Source organism: Pavona decussata, unplaced genomic scaffold, assembly GCF_977016875.1.
Source record: "Pavona decussata unplaced genomic scaffold, jaPavDecu1.1 SCAFFOLD_201, whole genome shotgun sequence".
In the NCBI taxonomy this organism is placed as follows: Eukaryota; Metazoa; Cnidaria; class Anthozoa; order Scleractinia; family Agariciidae; genus Pavona; species Pavona decussata.
In genome coordinates, this window is record NW_028145609.1 from 277,154 (window position 1) to 300,000 (window position 22,847).

Sequence of the window (22,847 nt, forward strand, 5' to 3'; positions counted from 1 at the left end):
TTGAACCGCGCGTAATAAAAAAAGGTCGATGCCGCGAGATATCGACATTGTACTAAAATAAAACCGTATACGTTCGCAAAAGTTCTGGCATTTCTTGAATGTGATGGGACATTCAAGAAGCGGCGCTGCAAAAATCCTCATGTGTTTTAAATAGACAGCCTTTTTGTTTCTTTCTGGAACGTGACCGAAACACTGGCCGGTCAGTTTTATTTTTATGCCAGCAAGTTATAAGATTTGCCCGCCGTATCCCGCCGGTGTTGTGTACTCGCTTCTAATTGGTCCAAAAACAATTGGCTTGACAGCGCTTACGTTTTCGCTCGCGCATGCGCCGAACCGTGAAACTCTCCCTTTAAAGTCGTCGTTTTGTTTCTCCTATATAATTTTGTGGCAGCGGTTGACGTTTTTAGAGTTAAAGCCATGATGAGTGATATGTCTAGTTTCGCCGATAGAATAAAACTGCGTATAACTAGTACGTCCGTCTGTTATGTAGTTGCATGTTAAACAGTCCTCTCCGTATATCTAAAAGAACCGTGGGAGTTTTAAAAAGGAGAAAAATTACCTTGTTTCCTCCCCGGCCCCAGAAGACGAAAAACATTCCCTTCTAGATAGGGTTAAGTTTTATATTATTTGACAGCCTTTCAACATTTCAACAGCAGTTTTGATCACATGATCAGCAGACCACGTTTCTGATTACCATTCATTCGATTAGCTCAAGTAATAGCGTCGATAATTAGAGTCAGATTGTTTCCAAACAGTTTTGTGTATGTTTGACAGGAAGGAGGCACCTTTTATGTCAAAACTGTAAGAAATGCAAACGAAAACTGCGGAGAAAGCTGTGATTCTGGAAATAACATCCCCGGAAATCTCCAAGCTATCCTACAATGTTATGAGCGAGACCTCAAAATTGCAAAGGAAATGGGAGACAAATTACAAGAAAAGATGCTTTATTGTGTACTTGGGAGCATTCATCACAGTCATGGAGATTTCAAAAAATCCATATACTACCAGGAACAACGCCTAGAAATCGCAAAAAAAGTGGGAGACGTCTCAAGTGAAGGAATGGCGTATCGTAATCTAAGCATCGATTATCACAAACTCGGAGATCTCAAAAAAGCCATATACTATCACGAACAAAGCCTAGAAATCGCAAGAAAAGTGGGAAACGTCTCAGGTGAAGGAGAGGCGTATGGTAATCTCGGCGGCGATTATCACGCACTCGGAGATCTCCAAAAAGCCATATACTACCACGAACAAAGCCTAGAAATCGCAAGAAAAGTGGGTGACCTCTCAGGTGAAGGAGAGGCGTATGGTTATCTAGGCAGCGATTATCACGCACTAAGAGATTTCAAAAAATCCATATACTACCAGGAACAAAGCCTAGAAATTGCAAAAAAAGTGAGAAACGTCTCAGGTGAAGGAACAGCGTATCATAATCTCAGCTGCGATTATTACGCACTAGGAGATCTCAAAGAAGCCATATACTACAAGGAACAAAGCTTAGAAATCGCAAAAAAAGTGAGAGACGTCTCAGGTGAAGGACTGGCGTATGGCAATCTAGGCAGCCTTTATCACAGACTCGGAGATCTCAAAAAAGCCATATACTACCACGAACAAAGCCTAGAAATCGCAAGAAAAGTGGGAAACGTCTCAGGTGAAGGAGAGGCGTATGGTAATCTCGGCGGCGATTATCACGCACTCGGAGATCTCAAAAAAGCCATATACTACCACGAACAAAGCCTAGAAATCGCAAGAAAAGTGGGAGACGTCTCAGGTGAAGGAGAGGCGTATGGTAATCTCGGCGGCGATTATCACGCACTCGGAGATCTCAAAAAAGCCATATACTACCACGAACAAAGCCTAGAAATCGCAAGAAAAGTGGGAAACGTCTCAGGTGAAGGAAAGGCGTATGGTAATCTCGGCGGCGATTATCACGCACTCGGAGATCTCAAAAAAGCCATATACTACCACGAACAAAGCCTAGAAATCGCAAGAAAAGTGGGAGACGTCTCAGGTGAAGGAGAGGCGTATGGTAATCTCGGCGGCGATTATCGCGCACTCGGAGATCTCAAAAAAGCCATATACTACCACGAACAAAGCCTAGAAATCGCAAGAAAAGTGGGAGACGTCTCAGGTGAAGGAAAGGCGTATGGTAAACTAGGCAGGGATTATCTCTTACTCGGAGATCTGAAAAAAGCCATATACTACAACGAACAATTACTAGAAGTCGCAAGAAAAGTGGGAGACCTCTCACGTGAAGAAGTGGCCTATGGCAATCTAGGCAGCCTTTATCACAGACTCGGAGATCTCAAAAAAGCAATATACTACCACGAGCAAAGCCTAGAAATCGCAAGAAAAGTGGGAGACGTCTCAGGTGAAGGAGAGGCGTATGGTAATCTCGGCAGGGATTATCACGCACTCGGAGATCTCCAAAAAGCCATATACTACCACGAACAAAGCCTAGAAATCGCAAGAAAAGTGGGAAACGTCTCAGGTGAAGGAGAGGCGTATGGTAATCTCGGCGGCGATTATCACGCACTCGGAGATCTCAAAAAAGCCATATACTACCACGAACAAAGCCTAGAAATCGCAAGAAAAGTGGGAGACGTCTCAGGTGAAGGAGAGGCGTATGGTAATCTCGGCGGCGATTATCACGCACTCGGAGATCTCAAAAAAGCCATATACTACCACGAACAAAGCCTAGAAATCGCAAGAAAAGTGGGAAACGTCTCAGGTGAAGGAAAGGCGTATGGTAATCTCGGCGGCGATTATCACGCACTCGGAGATCTCAAAAAAGCCATATACTACCACGAACAAAGCCTAGAAATCGCAAGAAAAGTGGGAGACGTCTCAGGTGAAGGAGAGGCGTATGGTAATCTCGGCGGCGATTATCGCGCACTCGGAGATCTCAAAAAAGCCATATACTACCACGAACAAAGCCTAGAAATCGCAAGAAAAGTGGGAGACGTCTCAGGTGAAGGAAAGGCGTATGGTAAACTAGGCAGGGATTATCTCTTACTCGGAGATCTGAAAAAAGCCATATACTACAACGAACAATTACTAGAAGTCGCAAGAAAAGTGGGAGACCTCTCACGTGAAGAAGTGGCCTATGGCAATCTAGGCAGCCTTTATCACAGACTCGGAGATCTCAAAAAAGCAATATACTACCACGAGCAAAGCCTAGAAATCGCAAGAAAAGTGGGAGACGTCTCAGGTGAAGGAGAGGCGTATGGTAATCTCGGCAGGGATTATCACGCACTCGGAGATCTCCAAAAAGCCATATACTACCAGGAACAAAGCCTAGAAATCGAAAGAAAAGTGGGAAACGTCTCAGGTGAAGGAATGGCGTATCGTAATCTCGGCTGCGATTATCACGCACTCGAAGATCTCAAAAAAGCCATATACTACCACGAACAAAGCCTAGAAATCGCAAGAAAAGTGGGAAACGCCTCAGGTGAAGGAGAGGCGTATGGTTATCTCGGCTGCGATTATCACGCACTTGGAGATCTCAAAAAAGCCATATACTACCACGAGCAAAGCCTAGAAATCGCAAGAAAAGTGGGAAACGCCTCAGGTGAAGGAGAGGCGTATGGTTATCTCGGCTGCGATTATCACGCACTCGGAGATCTCAAAAAGGCCATATACTACCACGAACAACGCCTTCAAATCGCAAGAAAATTGGGCGACGTCTCAAGTGAAGGAACAGCGTACAGTAGTCTCGGCTGCGATTATCACGTGCTCGGAGATCTCAAAAAAGCCGTATACTACGAGCAACAAAGCCTAGAAATCACAAGAAAAGTGGGAGACGTCTCAGGTGAAGGAAGAGCGTATGGTAATCTCGGCTGCCATTATTCTGAACTCGGAAATCACATAAAAGCCATTTACTATCACAAACAATGCCTAGAAATCGCAAGAAAAGTGGGAAACGCCTCAAGTGAAGGAAGGGCGTATAGTAATCTCGGCTGCGATTATCACAAGCTCGGAGATCTCAAACAAGCCATATACTACCACAAAAAAAGCTTAGAAATCGCAAGAAAAGAGGGAAATGTGTTGTTGGAAGGAACCATATATGGTAATCTAGGCAATGATTATCTCGGACTCGGAGATACCGAAAACGCCATACAGTATCATGAAAAACAACTAGAGATTTCAAGAAAACTGGGACACGTCTCAAACGAAGGATCAGCGCATGGTTGTCTCGGCAACGCTTATCTCAAACTCGGAGATTTAAAAAAAGCCAAAGAATACCTTGAGCAAAGTTTAGAAATCGCAAGAAAAGTGGGAAATAAAGTTGCAATTGGCGCAGTGCTCAATAACCTTGGAATCATCTTTCAATCAATGGGATCTTTATTCAAAGCAGTAGAATGTTATCAACACAGTGTGGAAACGATGAATGATGTAAGGCGTGATCTTGCGTTTAACGATGACTGGAAGATAAGCTTGCGCAATTTGCACCAAACTGTATACGTTAATTTATGGCGTTTGTTGTTGATGCAAGGCAAAACTGTCGAGGCTCTTTTATCTGCTGAGCAGGGACGTGCACAGGCTCTGAATGATCTCATTGAGTTCAAGTATAAATACAAGCAATACCGAGAAGAATCTGGAAAAGGAATAGAAACCATAGCTGACATTGAGAATGGTTTTCCTTCCAGTACAATTTTCTTAGCGCTTGAGAAACAAGAGCTAATTTTTTGGGTTTTTCAGAAAGGAAAGGACGTTCAATTAAGAAGAAAACAGATCGCTCCTGGTCAATTTGATGCGGAAACGTTCTTGGACAACTTGATGAGTACCACAAAGGAGAAAATTTTTGGTAGAACTATTGTCAAATGCGAGGATCGTTCACTAGATAAAAATAGAGATGGAAACCTTTCAGATGAGAGTCCCCCTCACAAGAAGAGACAAAATCAATCCATTAATCGTCTGAATAGTGATTTAAGTGTGTTGTACGAGACCATCATTAGTCCTGTCCAAGATTTGTTACTTGAGAATGAAGTTATATTCGTCCCCGAGGGTCCATTGTGTTTGGCTCCTTTTGCTGCATTCATGGACTCAGATTCAAAGTACCTGTGCGAATCTTTTAGAATCCGCGTGATTCCATCGCTGACGAGTTTAAAACTGATCTCAGATTGTCCCGCTGATTACCACATTAAGAGTGGGGCGCTGATCGTGGGTGATCCTTGGATACAAGACGTTACTTTTGAGGGAACGACGTTTGAGCAACTGCCTTTCGCACGACAAGAAGCGCAGATGATTGGGCGAATACTTGACACTACGCCACTCATTGGAGAGCATGCCACGAAGAATGAAGTATTGAAACGTCTCTCTTCGGTTGCTTTGGTGCATATTGCAGCACATGGGCGGATGGCAACAGGAGAAATTGCTTTAGCGCCGAATCCTTCACCGGTACCACGGACTCCTGGCGACGAAGACTTCGTTTTAACGATGAAAGATGTACTGAGTGCTGAAATGAGAGCAAAACTGGTTGTTTTGAGTTGCTGTCATAGTGCTTGTGGTGAGATTAAGGCTGAGGGTGTGGTTGGCATCGCACGAGCATTTTTGGGTGCTGGTGCTCGGTCTGTTCTGGTGTCTTTGTGGGCGATTGATGACCAGGCCACCATGGAGTTCATGAAAGTATTCTATCAGCACTTAGTGAAAGGTGAAAGTGCCAGTGCAGCCATGAATCAAGCCATGAAATCCATGAGAGAATCTGACGAGTTTAGTGAAGTGGAGTACTGGGCTCCGTTTGTACTCATTGGTGATGACGTCACACTAGAATTAGGAGAACAAGAGAATCTGACCAGCACTGTGAGTACATTGATCAATGTTTGAAATAAGAGAATTTATTAGCTTTCCATTAAATTTATTCGCAGCTTATATCTTTTAACTGTTTGAAACCAGTTACTTCCAGGTTTGATGACAAACGACGAAAGGTCTGAAAATATTTTAGTGCTGTAGGTTCCCTATTCACTGTTTGGGTTTGGGAAGATTAGCTACAATCTTTTGTTATTATTCAAGATATTTTTTTTACAATTCGAAAATTTTTGCTTGACCGCTTCAAAATTTTGGTTTTGCGGACGTACGATATAATATTTTCTTTTGGTGGTTCTTTTGCTGACAGTTGAAACGGATTGGGCGTGGATGGTTTAATCTGAAGGCCATGCAGTCTCCATTTGGAAATTGGAGTATAACACAGGCAGCGATGTTGAAGTCGGTCTAGCAAATATCTTAATTCCTTACAGAGGGAAGAGAAAAAGAAAAACACTCCTTCACTACAACAGCATTATGAATAATTATTTCAGACGTTTGTTGTTGTCACTCAAATTTGCTTCCCTGTTGTTTTTATTTTATAGCTGCTTAACACAAAGCTGTAATAAATGAAGAAAAGACCAATGGATCATTTGTGACGGCTAGCATGAATCATGATGAAAAGACAAAGACGGCAAGGAACTCGTGCAATAGACTGTAAATACTTGTAAATTTTGAGTATCGTGTGGTTTTGATTCTTTTAAAGTCGTTATTAAAGGAACAAAGATTACCATACGGTTTTTTTTACAATTGTGTATAGGTGAGGATTGGACTTTTTGAAACGTTTTGAACTATTTACAGGAGAAAATCTTCTGAAGATTTTTCATCGAGAAACGCTAGTGATAAAAGTAATCGTTTAGATTGATTCTTTGTTGAAATTGCCTAGGCTACGACTTGCTAAAATCCTCACTCGGTTGGAAAAAAACATTGGAATTTGACAGTCAAAGAAGGCGTGAAGTATCTAAGCCTATTTTTTTGTTACATTTTTCTACTTTGCTGTTTACATACAACTGATAGAAAAAAAATTGGCAGTGCAAGAGAAAAGCTTTAGTTATGAAACTACAATTATCAAGAAAAGAAGTACCAAAGAACAACAGAGAAGACTTCTCTTCATAATTTGGGTGATTACGTCATAAATTATTTGTTATTTCAACTGCCATATTAGTCAGATACCAATACAATCAACTCCCTTTATTGCGGACAACCTTGGGACCGCGAGTTAGTGTCCTTAATAGCCAGATTCCGTAATAGCACGAATTTATTTCAGTCAAACGTCTATAATTTTTTTTTGCCAGGAAGTTAACTACTGTCCGTAACAATGAGCTGTCCGCAAGGCGACAGCTGACCGTAGTAAGGAACTGTTTATTTCTTTTCGCGATTTTATTACAAGTTCTTAATATTTGGCCATCGATGACATGATTTATGTTTATCCGTCTTTAGAAAGTGGAATCGTTACCTTTTATTGTAAATAATGTAAATATATTGTAGTCTCTACGTTGTCGGGGACATTGATTTCATAAGTCATAATTGCTAAAGATAAGAATTGTAAGAAAACAAGCAATAATAAAGAAGCATTTAATAAAGCTACTTTAAATCAAGCTGCTAGAATGAAGGCTTAAACGTTACAGATAGTGCTTTGCGGTGTTTTTAAAATATGAGGATTTTCAATATATCTATTTGACAAAAACTAGGAGAGCTAGCAAAAAGTATATGAAAATTGTATAGAACTTCGTTTCAGAAAGATTCAATTTCATCGTTTCACAAGAAATTGGGTTGTTTCTGCAAAAATTCTTTTGTCGTCTGAGCTAAGTCTGTTGCAGATTTTTCAAACGGTGATAACCAGAGCCGAGGAATTTAAAAGATTTATAAGACTTCACATGATGAACTTTCTTTCAATGCGCTGTAACCTTTACTCAGGGGTGTAATATCAATACGTCCCAGGTAGCTGCTCGGCGGAATCTAGACATAATATGGCACCCTTTCCATGTAACGTACTCTAATATTTTCATTGCTATGGAAACGGGACAGAACACACGACTTTAAATCGTAATCTTTGAAAACGCTTCAAACTTCTAAATCCAGAAACTTCAATGTTCTAGTACTTTGCCATTTACGAAAAATTTCTACCGTCCACTTATCTTTGCACTTCATGCTACTTGGTCTGGTTTCGCTAACTAAAGTAGACTCTTCTAGCACTGTTCTTTGAACTCTAAAACGGGAGTTAGCTGTACTTGCATCTATCTCTCACAAGCACATGCGAAAATGACTTCCAAAAATAAAATTCACGACCAGGCCTTTGAATAATTTACATATTAATTTTGTAAACAATACAAGACAATAATATATTAAAACAATACGACAAAAGGTGCTTTGAAAAGTCGCATCAAAAACTCGCGCTTCGGGTTTCATAAGGTCTTGCAAACACCTCAAAACAATAAAAGCACTCGACCGAAGCGGTCTCGTGCTTTCATCTGTTTCTCGGTGTTTGGAACCCCTGATGATACCCTTGCACTTGTTGTTGATGTATCACCTCCAAAAATTGTGATGGGTTTAAATTCTTCCTTCAGAGTGCGTGAACAATAAAAACATCAAATGGTATCTTCCGCAGGCTTTCCTTCTCCAACTTCTGTTTGTTTGGTTTTGGCGGGGAAAGGTATTTTTCTTGACCACAGTGCATAACGGAAACTTCCTTACGCAGTGATCTTTAATTCTGTAACCTGAATCTCGGTTATGGCATCATTTGATGGATTAGAAAAGCTGATAACATTCGACTAAGAAAAAAAAAAAACATTTGGGGCCTAAAAAGTTCTTTCAAAACATGCTTAAACCTGCTTCTCCAGCTGTTAATGTCAGGGAAACCGGTTCTTATTGCCAGTTTCTAAATCACGAGGAGATTCCAAGTATGCCCCCACTCCACCCTCCTGAAAAAGGATGTTTGTTAATCTCATTTTGTTACATTGCATTGCAGTTCGCCGAGTTAAAATAATACACTCGATTGCAAAAACGTTGACACCTAAAAAGCATAAACCGTGAACTATGAGACCCGGTGGCTTTATGGGTATAAGTGTACTAGATTTATTTGCATAATAATCTTTTGTCGTGTGACGGTTGATAACCAAAGTTAGTTGCACGTGGTGAATGATGGAAATTGTCCAAGGTTTCCTTAAAGTGTCCAAGTTAGCCAACAAGGGCCAAGTTTTAAACACTACCCACAAATGCGTCGGGTCTCATCGTTCATGGTTTATGCTTTTTGGTGTCAACGTTTTTGCAATCGAGTGTATACAGGGTGGGGAAGGACAATAAAAAGCAAAGTCCCGTTAAAGAAAAATAGCTATTCAAATCCGCGCATTTCTTAAATACACCATGTTTTCAGTTAATTAAGGTGATTGGTCAGTTTTAAGCTAATACCTCTGTAAATGGATGCTTAAGTTCCTTGCATTATGTTACATTTCCAAAACAGTTTTCGAGCTTAACATTAACATTACTGATGAAAGAGAGGAAATTAAAAATGACGCTACGGCAGATTGAGAGTCTAAGGCCGTTAACACTTGATCACAGCATCTCTCTGAGTTTTCTATTCTTACGACGAGTGGTGAAATAACCCAGCTCCGGTACTGAACAGGGACGCTACTCATCTGTTTTTTATCTACCTTTCTATTTCTTCAGAAAGGGTAAGCAAAGGGTCGTCTTTTTGCAAAGAACGTTTTTATTACTTGTTAATACGTATTATTCCATTGTGAAACTAAACAAGCTGTACTAATAAAGATTATCAAATGTCACAAATTTTCTCGTGTGCGCTATTTGCTAAAATGTGTCACGAGACGTAATATTCCATATTTAAAAACTGGGAACAAACAAGATGATATGACCCAAGGGATTTTCAAAAGTTTTCATTTACAGAGTGACTGTTACTTGACTGTGTTGGGTGTTAGCCCGTTCACCATCGTTATCTCTCTCAGAATTCCCTTTCCAAGACCCTTCCGACGCTTGTTGTCTCGTAGAAACAACTTTCATAACATTCCCCAAATAGTTTATATCATTAAAAACTGGATTAATGTATAATGCAATTTCAGAGATTTAATTGCCTTAGCAGCCATTGTATATGAGCCGTTATAACAATTTCGTCGGGCATTACGGCATATTTTGCGGGCTAACATGGAGAATTCAGCAGGTAAAATATATTTTAGACCGCTGCGCTGAGCCAATGAGGAACAGGAAAATAGCGTAGCCAGCCATTCAGAATTAGACACCATTCAACTGTTCGTGCCGTTTTTAACACTGAGTTACTTAAAGTTGACCACACTAGTTATAGAAAATATCATTTATCAAATTTTTTTTTCTTGGTTATTTTACTCTCAAATGATGAAACCAAAGAGAAAAACACATAAAAATACAACACCTGTTGACAATATTCCTACAAACAGATGTATAAAATTATAGTAATGATCCTCTTCACTGTCCTGTTTGTTCACTTACCCATCTTTACTATAAAGAAAGACAAATATAAAAATTTAGAGAATTTACACCGAAAAAAACGACGCAAAACTTTGATTGAGAAACTAAGGTCCCGTTCAGACTAGGTGCCCGTTCCCGGTTCTCTGGCACGGGCACTACTCTAAACAGAACTTTTTGTCGTTGCAGGAGCAAAAATCTGGGCACCGTGCCCGGGCAGGGGCACTACCTCCAAAGGTAGTACTCGGGCACCGTTCCTGGGCACGGGCATTGGTGTGAGCAAGATTTTGTCAGTTCCCACGTTTTTCCTCATGCCTCCTTACGATACAGCAAACAAAATGGCGGGCGCTAAATTGACGAAGGAGAAGGCAATTGCCCTTGGGCACCAAGGAGGCTGAACAACGTCCTTTTTTAGTGCCCGGGCACAGAGCTCTCGCGCTGGTGATGTCGCGGCATATAATATTTTCCAAACACAAGCTGGACGAATTGTAGAGTAAATCATTTCCTATAAAGACCGCAGCAAACGAAGAAAATTTAAGCCACAACTCGGCATAAGCCGTGGTCAACAATAAGGCTACTGAAGTTACTCAAGAACAAAAACAATCTTTATTTAAAATTTCAAAAAGATCCAACAGGCGAGAGAAAATTCAAATACAGGTTATACAGAAATTAACGCAATCATCTTCTGAGAATAGAATGTATGTGTATTCAAGAAAAAAAAAATCTCCAATCTCGACCAACTTAATTGAAAAATTAAAATAAATATGAACATCGTCCCCTTTTGAACTCGTGAATGCGCGCATAAGCAATGAACGAGTTATCGAAATGTGGGGAAAAATGTAATACGCTCGGTCCATTGGTCACTCGATGGGCTGAAAACTTTCAGCAAATATGGCGTATTCTTACGGCTCGCGCAAGTTTCGCAGCTCATTTAATTGAAATAAACGTTTATTGGAGTTCAAAATTAAAAGAAATTTAGCCTAAAGAACAACCGACTGATGTATATAGTCTCCGTATCGTTTTATTTTGGTGAGAATAGCGCCATGCTGAAAGGCTCAAGCAGATTGTCGTCCAAGTCAATAGGGATTTCGCGCAAAATGGAAGGAGAAACTGAATATGATGGAGAAACGTCTGAGGGTGTTCCGTACTCATTCGCGTATTCTTCTTTGGCGGTCCAAAGTCATTTAGATGTTAAAATCGTTGCGCTACAGGTGCCAGATAGTCAGACAGATGGAAATAATTTTTAATTACAAAAATTAATCTCTGCCAAGGCAGACGTGCATGTGTGGCGCAAAGGCATGCTGTGTGCCCTTCGAGTAGAAGAATCTCAGGGTTTGAGTCTTTCTTGGAACCGACCAAATGTTTATTTCACCTTTTTAAAGTAACCGCTCCAAAGGCTTCAAAAAATTTTCAAAATTTAAAATTACTTCAAAAATACAGAACCTACGAAAAATGTCAAAAGGTTTAAGGGCAATGCCCCCAAACTATTCAAGGGGATCAATCTCGCTGAGGGGAACGCCTAAAAGATCTAAGCGGCGTAGAATGCGGCATAAACGCAGAATAAATTAGGCCATTTATTAAGCCTTCACTGCTTTCTTGTTAAATATGATTTATATTTCGATTCCTGTGCCAACCAAACACAACGCGAACAATGTGTTATACCTTTCAGGTCACACTTCATTCCCGCATGGCGTCCACGAATCCTTGTAGCGTAGTATGATGCGCGTACTGCGTTACGGTTGCCACTATTCACTTCTGCATTCACAAGTTAGCTCACAGGAACCTTTTTGATTATAATATGTAGCCAAAAGTTGGGGAATAGAGCATCGACATTTAAAATAGAATAGATCCTTGATTTGCGGCAGAAACTCAGATATATCCAAAATTGCTATTCAGGGTATGCATCTTGATTTTCCACAAATTTAGAGACGCTAGTGTAAGAAGTAATTTGCTATTGTAAATCCCCTTCGTTTGGACAAATGACAATACAGTCAACTCTCTCATAGCGACCACTTCTCGTAAGCGACCACCTCCCGTAAGCGACCACTTCGTAAACAACCGTTCTGTTTCTCAGTTAAAAACTGTTTCAAGAGCTCTCTTGTAAGCGACCACCACTCAATTTCTTAAGAGACCGCGACCACTTCTTAGGCCAGAAATTACACTTATTCTTTTGTTTTCTGTTTCCGGTAAGCGACCACCCAACATAATCACGTATGATCGTTAGTAAACCATTACTTAGAAGTGACAAAAGTTCTATTTTTAATGACGCTACCCCGGACTGCTGACAGATAATAACAGTTTACAGACAGAGAAGATGGCTATAATTAGATCTGTAGGTAAACGGGAAAGATCTGTTCCGAAATGTTATACAAAGTTTCATCAGAAGAATGAATAAATGTGAAAAAATCAAATAAATTAGTTTCTATTTGCCTAATTTAGCTGCTAAGGTAAAATTGCGCTTATTTTGTTGATCTTTCCCGTAAGCGACCACCTCCCGTAAGCGACCACTTTGTCGTGCACCAAGGGTGGTCGCTTACGAGAGAGTTGACTGTATGCTATAACGACTCCATAAGAACTATCAGAGAACGCCTAATTAAAAAGTGTTTGGTATAAAGAGACATTAGAGACTACTTAAATATTCCAACCGTTCAGGTGGAATAGTACACCACCAACAATGAGGATTAATTTCAGTCGTCAGAACATTTTGACTATTTTGTCAGATGCATATTTTTCTTTTTAACATGTTTACACTAGTGGTCTTCATTTAGAGTGCTCTGTTCAAGCCCTTTTATTTTAGAAGAAAACATCTTTACATCAAGCTATTCTATATTCAAGCTTTGTCCTCGACATTCGACATTTAGTTAATGCATAGAAATAACAATTTCGCACCTTGTTCATCTGTTCATAGATGTTAACTAAGACCTTCAAAGTTACATTACATAACACGTATTGCAATTTTCAGCTTGGCTTTCAGAACTGTGAGTTCCGTCTTGTCTTTGATTGTTTCTCATTTTTGACATTTTACTTATTAAACAGTCTACTAAGAATACTGGCAACTGATGAAACACTGAAAAAAGACGAAGTCTGATGTGAAAACAATTGATACCGCGAATGTATAAAAAACAGAAAATTATTTCTCTTGTATTTAAACACGTTATTCTCTGTTCATTAATCGTTATATATCCAACGCTAAAAAAAATCCAAACATCGCTTTATCATTTGCCATTTATTTACTTTTTTATCCTTTTTTGACAATAAAATGATATTCCAAAATGATATTCAGATTAAGAACGTAATAATTGGTGCTAGTTATAGTGAAAATCGTTAGTAGCTAGTTACGACCTGCTTGAGTTTCAATGAAATGAAAAATGCCACCTGCCCTCTCGGCAAACATTCATTATTCAACAGTTAATTGTTTGATTCCCAGCAAATGGGAAAACAACTGAGTTGCTTGGTAATGTGCATATGAATATTAGACAGAACAGACCTGTTCGGGTAAAGCAAATGTATTTTTGTGAGCAGCAAATTACGGCAAAAACAGCCCCGTTATATATCTTAGTGTTGCATTTTCTATTCGTTCGTGCTGAAAATGTAAGCGTTTATTTTTCACTTTACGAGGATCGCGCAATCAACAGGGGTTTTATTGCAAGCGCTTTTGCTGAAGATCTCATGTTATGTACACGGGCTTGTGCTGCTGAAATGCACTGTAACACAGCAAACTACGTAACAACCGAAAAGAAATGCTATCTTTCGAAACAGCAAATGGAAAATATTTCCAGTGAGGCTGACTTAAGAGATTTGAAAGGATGTTACTTGATTGAAAAGGTGAGAATCTTTCCTTATTTGTTCAGTTTTGATACTTGAAGGTGAGATAAATTTTAAGACGACTGCATCTTGCTGTGGAGCGTATAATGAAATACGTTGAATGTATCACTTACGACTTCCTCCTATCTGGACTCGTCGCTCAGTCGGTAGAGCAACGGTCGATCTTATCTTGAGGTTGTGAACTGGAATCCATCATGATCTCAAAATTTTGTTCTTAACGTCGTATTGTTTTTCATTTCCCTCCTAGGGCTAACGCCCAGTTGGAAATCAATCGATTCACGCGGCAGCACTTCAACTTTCCTGCAGAATAAATTATCTGATTCACCATTTTCATAATATAATATAGCTTTATAAAGCTAGGACATGTATGCATATAATTTTTTGAAGACAGGAGTCATTTAACAAACAGTTTCAGGTTATGCAGCCTAAACAAGAAATTTAAGAAACCATTAAATCTGAAAGCAAATGTACCAAGCACATGAAAAACATTCAAGTTGCAACAGCTCGATTGAAGCGAGATTCCACAATGTCAGATTCAGTCGCGTTTGGCCGATTTTTAACACCTATATCTAAATTGATAGTGTGTCCATTGTACAAGTATATTTACCATGAAATACTAAAAAGCTGGATTTGGATTTTCCTAAACGAGTATTGCAGTTCCTTGTTTAACTAATCTTTGCGAAGATCACGTATGATAATTAAGAACTCACGAGTAAACAAGCTGTTGGCATTACGTGGGTCTGAAAATGAAAAGCTAAAAATATCGTGTATGATCACCTGTGCATTAATCACCTTGCGGCCAATCTTTTTAAGTTTAACACGTTAATTCTCCCACTTTTTGCTTTTATATGTTTACTTTAAGCTAATATTCTGTCAGCAGTTCTTTTTCCTAATTTCAGTCAAAAAAATCGCGTTACTTTTTTTGTTTTCAAAATCGCAATATTGCTGGAATATGATTGACATTCTATTATTCCCATTTTCTATAACTGTTTTTTTTTTTTTCTGAAACACGTTTGCTTTCAACCTACATATAAATTGATCGATATCTTTCTGTAAAACAAATAATTCATTGACCTAGAGTTGGACAGATTCAGAAATGAGACGATGTCAAAATTAGCCGCCGGACAGCTGAGTTTTTTTTTTTTTACCAAAAGTGTGCATCATGATGCTGATGTTTAGCTTTCTGTTTTCCTTCAGGTTAAAATTGCTGGATCACAACAAAGTATACAAGACCCTCAATGTGAGTATTTTCCTTAGCAGCAAATACAATTAAAATATATTCGGTTTCTCGTGGAGATCAAAACTAGCTAATGACTACCGGCTAAATAAAGAAACCGTAAAATATCTAATAACCAATCAGTTGAGATAGAGCTATATGGAGTAGATTTCAACTCGTCTGCTCCCTAGTCTGCTATCTGCCCGTTTGCAATTCTAAAATGTTACGTCTTACGATGATTATTTCTGCTGGAATTTCTCACAGATTCAAAACTTTCTGATTTGAGAAAAGAACCTGAAAACCAGCTTGGGGTAGCCCGGTGCGCTTCTTCTAAAACCAGCTAATCATATACATTCTTTTTTAATAACATTGGTACATCGGTCCACTCTCAAGCGAAATTCCCGTCGGCACTTGAGTACATGTGAGCGTCACTCGACGGATATTCCGTCGCAACTGAATTGAACAGCGACTTCGGCGAGTATCTGCCGAATGTCCTCGGAGTATATGTCCTTTTTCCCGACATAGAGACCGGGGAGCATCCTTTGAGAGTGCACCGACACTGCAGCTGTATCTATAGTACGCATGATTCAGTTTCTTATTGAACAGTCCAAGTTGAAAATGTGGGAGGGTGGGTTCCTCTTTTGGGTAGTGGAGATTATTAAAACTATACTGCAGTTCAAGATGACCAAGGAGCCAGTCAATAACACGCTCGGATTTTCAGAGCGACATTCATGTTGCTCTTATCATTGAATTATCCTCAGCTCCAACACCTGCCTACCCGTTCCTCCTTCTATCTGCTCATTCATTTCTGAGATCTTTTCCTATTTCTTGATTACCTCAGATAACACTACCTCATCAATAGACACAGAACCTTATGTTTTTAGTCAGTCAACTGACTCCATAAGCTACTCAACTTCAAGCTTTCATAACGTAGTCTCATTGACCATAATAACTATTGTGTACACATTCTATTTACGTTGCGTTTTTTAGCTCCTATCAGTAAGTGGCTGCATTTAATGCCCCAGTGGTGTACTGCGCAAGGAAGAGTTACTTTAGGAAAAACAAAGACCACAGCCGAAGAATGCAAAGAGAAGTGCAAAGAAGGATGCCCTGGAGTGGAGTGGTGGGAAGGAAGCCGAAGCTGTTACCAATGTACAGATCCATCAAAAAGAATTGCGTATTCAAATACCAGAGATGGTGGCTACCCTCCTCATGTTTTTCTTAAAATTAATGGGTGACTTTATCCACGTAAATACCAAATGGTAAGAAAACTATTTTCGTTATGTCATTACTGAAGCTTCAAAAATTTTTCAGCGAACACCTTTAAATTGTTCACATTTTTTTAATTTTTCAGCATGGTGTAGCATCTGTTACCGTACATTGTGCAACAAGCTTTTACATCAACTTTATTAAGCAAGTTCACATGGCAAGGTGTGAATCCGTGAGCAGTTGATAATACAGTGGACTTTAAATTTAGGTATAGACACCTTGCTTTGCTGAAAACTTTGATACTCGCTGAAAGCCAATACATGTACTCGTTAGAATGGAGGAAGGATACTTTTTTCTCCTCATTGCATCGTGCGTACATTTTCAGAAAACATCATCACAACCTAAAGGAGTAAAAGAGGCCGCACTGTAATGTAATAAATTGTAGTGCCTTAAGTAAATTGGAATAACGCGTTGTCGAAGATTGTTATAAGCAAGCCGAGATTGTAGATTAGATTAGATTGTAATGAGACATCGTACTCGTGTTTTGTAATAAGACATGCAAATGAACAATTATCCATTTCTTCCGACAAATAGCAGGGCTTGTTAACATTACAAGCGATATTTAATCGTTATTAGCCACTCTGTTGTAAACGCTTATAAATGTAAAGAGCTTTTCTAAGGATACACCAAAATGGAAAAGGACTTTTACTGAGAACTAGAAATTATTTTTTTTCTTTCTCCATGCATTACCTAACTTAACACAGTGTAAAGGAAGTATTGTTTCTAAATATATAAACTGCGTTGCTTTTAGAATAGAACAAAAGCTATTTGAAATTTCCAATCCATGCCAAAGGCAACAAGAGATATGTAAACCTAGTGACCCTCTAGCTATATAAGTTTTGCGCACTTTTTGTCCTTTTACGTTTGACAATGGTCTTGTAATAAGAACTAAAAGATAACGAATTCCTTTATGTTTCTTGTCTATGCTTGTATGTTAAATTGCCAAAATGTTTTTCGGAGTATTTATCATTCTATATGTAAGCCTGTTATTAAAAAAATATTTTCCTCTAATCATGTGAAAGATTACAGAAGCTGTGTCCCTGACGGGTCATTCAGGTCCTGAATTACATTTCATTGGTCAGACGTTTTACCAGCTTTACTGAGGTCATTTTCTGTTTAGTGGCATGTTCGCTACATTTTGGCGGATTTGAGAGTTTCCAGGGTACATTTTCATCACGAAAAGGACTCACCTGGTGTAGTTAACGATATTAAGGACCTGTGGATCTGACTACGAGAGCAAGGTTGATCATGAGCACTGACGGGTTTTAAAAATTAGCAGTCGCGCGCTTGAGATAGTCATCTCGGACGAGTTGCATAAAACTTAACGGCGGACGTAAATGCTATCGTCAGACGTTAAAATACCGAATGTGACTGGACTGAAGGTCGGGCATTAGCAGTTACGCCCGACGTTAAATTTTATGCAACTCACCCCTGGTTACACCAACCTTGCTTCTACAGCCGACTTTTTAGACTTTTCAGCTGGTAAGCAACAGGAAGAAGGTGAGGGTTTTGGAAACGTGACTAGTCTAAAATTTGAATAGTAGCATTCATACTCTCTGTCAATACAATTATTCTTCTGGGATATAAAAAAAACAAATATTAGTTTTCTGAGGCAGGGGAACCCGTTGCCATAAGGCTGGGAGTCGGGAGAAAAGGAAGGGATTTGCTGCGATACATTTAAATTTAAACAAATTCTAAGTTGTGTTCCCAATAATGTCAAATTTTTTAGGGGGGGAAATATTTCCCGATCACCTGCATTAAACATGGAGTAGTTTCAGTCAAGAGTTGACATTGTGATCAATGGCTTTGAACTAACTTTTTGTACTGTTGAGTTAAATCTTTTACTTTTAATATGTCAGCATTTTTCAATCTTTTAATGCTTCAAAGTCTGCGGTCAGTCCAAGCGTACTAATCTATCAGAAATTTTATTGCTTTCTGTTAAATGGCGTTACATACTTTGTTGGTTGGAATGGGTAAATAAACAACCAGGGGTAAGATTCACGAAACCCTAGTAAGTTTTTTCTTAACAAGAAGATATTGTTATTTCAACAATAGACTTTTGTCAAGAAACAGCACTTAGTGTGCATCCTTGGGAGGGATTCTTGAATCTGGCCTCAGCTTCTGAAAGCAGACACATCCAGTGGCGTGTTGATTATCATTCATTCACAATTGAGTCAAGAGAACAGAAAATTCTATGTTGAAGATTTAAAAAAAAAACTTCATAACTTTCTTTTAAGCAGCGCATTGTTCCCTTGTGAAAGGCCTTTGTGTACAACTTTTTGTGACTAGCTACATCATCTCAGTTCTCTTCATTTGTTTGAATTGCAAGAGTTGTTGTTTGTGTTTGATCCTAAGGGCGCAATATCTTTGATGCATTCGTCTGTGAAATTCATCCAAAATTTCTCTCATCTCCGCTTTAATCGCAGTTAGTTTTTGCCGTGGATATCTTGGTTCATCTGCGGAAAGTAATAAAAGGGATTAGGGATTTCTGGACTCAGTTCAGTTTGCTTAAAAGAGATACAATTTTATTTTGGAAGGCCATCATTCAACGGACTCCATCATTCAAAGAATTCAAGTGTTCGAGTAAGTTTAAGATAATTGCCTTAAAAAAAGTTGATGTGTAATTCCTTTTAAAAATTCTTTGACAGTTCACTTTAAAATGGTATTTGGAAATATGCAATGAAACGAATAGTCCACCGTGTCCACGAAAGAGATATGATCGACACAAGTTGCCCCATGGCTGCTTCCAAAATTATACTGCCAAATATTCGTCTTTAGGATCAGTCCTTTTTTATATATTCTTTTTTTTGGCAGCTGGAAACACATAAATAAATAAAACTATCAGCCACGTAATTCAGATTTTGCATTTACACAAGGAACAGTTACGAATAAATTTTGCCTTCGCTAATTTTTCTGCTGATGAGGATGCCTATTGCGATTCAGTTAAATTCAGTAAAATAATCTTAAGGGACAATTTTATTTGAAACGTGTAAAATCTTTGCAAAAGGAAAGTGTTTCTCTAGTCGGTGGGTGGACATTATTGGACGGAGAGTTTTATAGTTCAGGAAAATGCGGTAAATCAACGCAACAATGCATTATTGACTTACCTCGCTTACATGTTAACCTCACTCTGATGACATGATATACTAAACCAATGATCAGGCAGACAAGGAGAGCGATCCCAGTGATTTTGATAGTTTTCTGGAATAGGACACTTCCTGGTTCAAAGAATGGAATTACTTCTTCTTTCGTAGACTTTGTCGGTTTGGTTTCTTGAGGAAGGCTTTCCTACGAAACAAGGTCAAGGAATGAAACATATTACTGTGTTTTGGTAAATTGTGGCGAAATCGCACGCTCAAAATATGCTTAATGTATCGTTGACCGGTTAGCTCAGCTGGTAGAGCACCGGACTACCGTACGAGAGGTCGTGGGTTCAAACCCCGGCCGGACCAACACTCAGGGTCTTTGAATAACTGAGGAGAAAGTTCTGCCTTTGCTGTGACATCTGCAAATGGTTAGACTTTCTAGTCTTTTCGGATAAGGACGATAAGCCGTAGGCCCCGTCTCACAACCCTTGTTTGTAAATAACTCTGTGGGATGTTAAAGAACCCACTCAGTGTTCGCCAAGAGTAGGGGACGTAGTTCCCGGTGTTGTGGTCTGGTCTTTGTGTGTATACTCTCATGGTTGGTTGGGGAATGGTTAGGTGGTGGGTTTACCTAGCAGGGGACCTAGTGTTCTATTGTATGCCCACCTGCCTCAGGGCGAATTTGCAAAATGCAAATGTAATGCATCATTTGGAGCGCCCTACACGGCTAAACTAACGCCACAGACCTTTTCTAAGGGATCATAGAGAATCGCCAAAACCTGTGTGTTTTGTTATGCTACGAATCACCACAACCTCAGATTGATAACATTATTTGCACGATAATAACATCATTTCAATGCTGTAGTGAAATGCTCTCCCCCACCAAATCGTTCATAAAGGGTGCTGGGATGTTCACTTGTATTTTTCAACTATACAGTGTGTGGAAGAGCTTTAACTTTCATTTCTGAATCGGCAAGTTTTTTTGTTTACCTTAGTTGAAAACTCTTGTTGTTGTTGTTTGCGGGGGGGGGGGGGGGGGGGGAGAAGGGGCTGAAGGATACATAGTTATTCAAACCAAACCAATTAATACCCTTTTCAATTCTTAGATAAAAAATATCCCACCCTGTTAGTTTACAGTCTAATTCGTGATCCAGAAACGTTAAATTTGTGAAGATGAAAATGTGGCATCCATTCCAGGTCGAACCTGCACAGTTAGCTCACCACAGTTAGCTTTTTACCATTGAACGAATCCTTCAATGGTTACAAAACACTAAACGGACTGAGAAAAGGAAAATTGAGGACGGTGCCTCTTAATACAACAGTACTTTTGTGCCGTTCAAAGAAAATGCCTACTAATTCAAAGATATTTTTGCGCGGTTACTGATTATGTGGCAAAGCACAAGGGCTATTGAAATTGGAAAAGGAAATTGGGGGTAACCACGCATTTTTCAATGTTGCTTAATTATCTCTGAAAAATGCGTGGCTCCCACCAATTTTCTTTTTGCATTTCAAAAGCCCTTGCTAAGACCTTCGATTCCTTTCCCGCATATTCAGTTACCACGCAAACAATATCTTTGAATTAGTAAGCATCTTCCTTAAGAAATCAGAGTATCTGGGATCCATCCCGAGAAGCGAAGAACGCACGCGCAGTAGCAGTAGGAAGCACGGCCTTAAATTTTTCTGTCCTTCAATCCTCGAATAACTGTGTTAATTACGGCAGATTTGAAGCTTGTAAAACGCTCACCTTTTTTTCTTGTACAGTAAGTTGTGATTGCTTTGATAAACTTTCAATCGATATTGACGTCAGATATTGTTCAAAGTGTCTTACGAGGATTCTTGCGTCCCCAGTTAGAATAATCCCATAATAAAACTTATTAGGTATGATTTTAGCCACTTCAAAGTCGGAATCGTTCAAGTCCATCATGAAAGGGTCCGCTGTTAAAACATCGATTAATGCGCCTTCTAATTCTCTTGATTTCAGCCCCTCCAGCAGAGCGTCCCTTGTTGTGTGGGAGACACCTGGAATGAAGTCGATTTCATGACAACGTTACTTCCTATATAATGTATTATTAAAAACTGTATCATTGCATAATTCCATTCCAGAGATTTGATTGGCTTAGGCCGTGGTATTTGAGCCATTATACCATGCACCAGAAAAAGCGACCATTAAATTTTCTTCTGGTTGTTCTTGCAAAGGGAAATCAGCAAGATGTAGCTATTTTCCTTGATTGTTCTTAATAAAACACTTATTCCACTCGCACTTGTTGGATATGAGATGATAGCCATCTCGGTGCTACGCGCTTCGTTGCCTATCTATCATCTCATATCCAACAAGCGCGAGTGGAATAATTGTTAAATATACTCTAGCTGAGTGACTGGAGTATATTTTAATTTGTCGATTCTGCGATTATGGTAAGCAATGAGAAAAGTTACATTCTCACTCGAAGATAGCACGATAATCAACTAATTGGCTGCACTGAGATTCAGAAGGAACACTCCATTATGAGACGCTGAATCTTCGGTGATAGATAACAAGCTTTGACTATAAATATATATAAATGTATCGAAATGTTGAAAATAGTTGTTTAAGTAGACCCGAGCATTTTTATAACAATAAAATTAGAATTGTGTTTGCAACATAATTAAACCTCGTTACCTCAACAATGCCAGTAAACAAAATCTGTAACTTCCAATTGAACCTACAATGACTAAATATATATACAAATACAACTGATACAAAAACTACAAAAGTTGTCTTCTGGTAAATGAAGGTTTTTAAATTTCGATTCAGTCGGTCCAGGGGTCACCAACTGTCAATGTCTACACACAATATTCTTTAAACTCACACCTTTGGTTGGAATTAGGCTATGAAGAATTACAAGCGTCTTTTGAATGCTACTGAATTTTGATATCGTTTTGTTAAGTCAAGTAACAAATCGACGGCAGTTTTCTATAGTCTATACTCTTATAGACCATAAAATGACGTCATAAAGTGTTCAAAACTTAAGTGTTCAACTGTCAATTGGAATTGGCTATATTTTTCGTCGAGAAAGAGCACGCGTTACATCTAACGTCCCTTTTATTGTCTGTACTCTTATAGACAATGTCTACGAGCCAATCAGCGTGTGGGAATTTGGACAGTTATTGTAGAATAGTATTTAGTTACTTGACATTTTGAGTGCCGGTCGAGGAGTCAA

General features: G+C 39.2%; 3 protein-coding genes across 3 annotated transcripts in view; 2 read left to right on the forward strand and 1 right to left on the reverse strand.

Annotated features, from left to right (window-relative positions):
• Positions 1 to 7,327, forward strand: part of LOC146461162 (uncharacterized) — a 33,450-nt gene extending 26,123 nt beyond the window's left edge. The window contains exons 19-22 of the mRNA XM_085087174.1: positions 775 to 2,998; positions 3,119 to 3,273; positions 4,114 to 5,802; positions 6,348 to 7,327. Coding sequence (XP_084943300.1) covers positions 775 to 2,998; positions 3,119 to 3,273; positions 4,114 to 5,802; positions 6,348 to 6,368 — 4,089 coding nt within the window. The 3' untranslated portion in view covers positions 6,369 to 7,327. The remainder of the gene's footprint in view (positions 1 to 774; positions 2,999 to 3,118; positions 3,274 to 4,113; positions 5,803 to 6,347) is intronic.
• Positions 7,328 to 9,957: 2,630 nt separating this feature from the next.
• Positions 9,958 to 17,668, forward strand: LOC146461163 (uncharacterized). Its single transcript, XM_085087175.1, has 4 exons — positions 9,958 to 9,973; positions 13,682 to 14,079; positions 15,277 to 15,319; positions 16,286 to 17,668. Exons 1-4 carry the CDS (start codon positions 9,958 to 9,960, stop codon positions 16,531 to 16,533), a joined length of 705 nt encoding a protein of 234 aa, XP_084943301.1. The 3' UTR covers positions 16,534 to 17,668.
• A 3,921-nt stretch (positions 17,669 to 21,589) lies between these two features.
• Positions 21,590 to 22,847, reverse strand: part of LOC146461164 (uncharacterized) — a 41,744-nt gene continuing 40,486 nt past the window's right edge. Inside the window, exon 13 of the mRNA XM_085087121.1 lies at positions 21,590 to 21,669. The gene's annotated coding sequence lies outside the window, so the exon portion shown is untranslated. The remainder of the gene's footprint in view (positions 21,670 to 22,847) is intronic.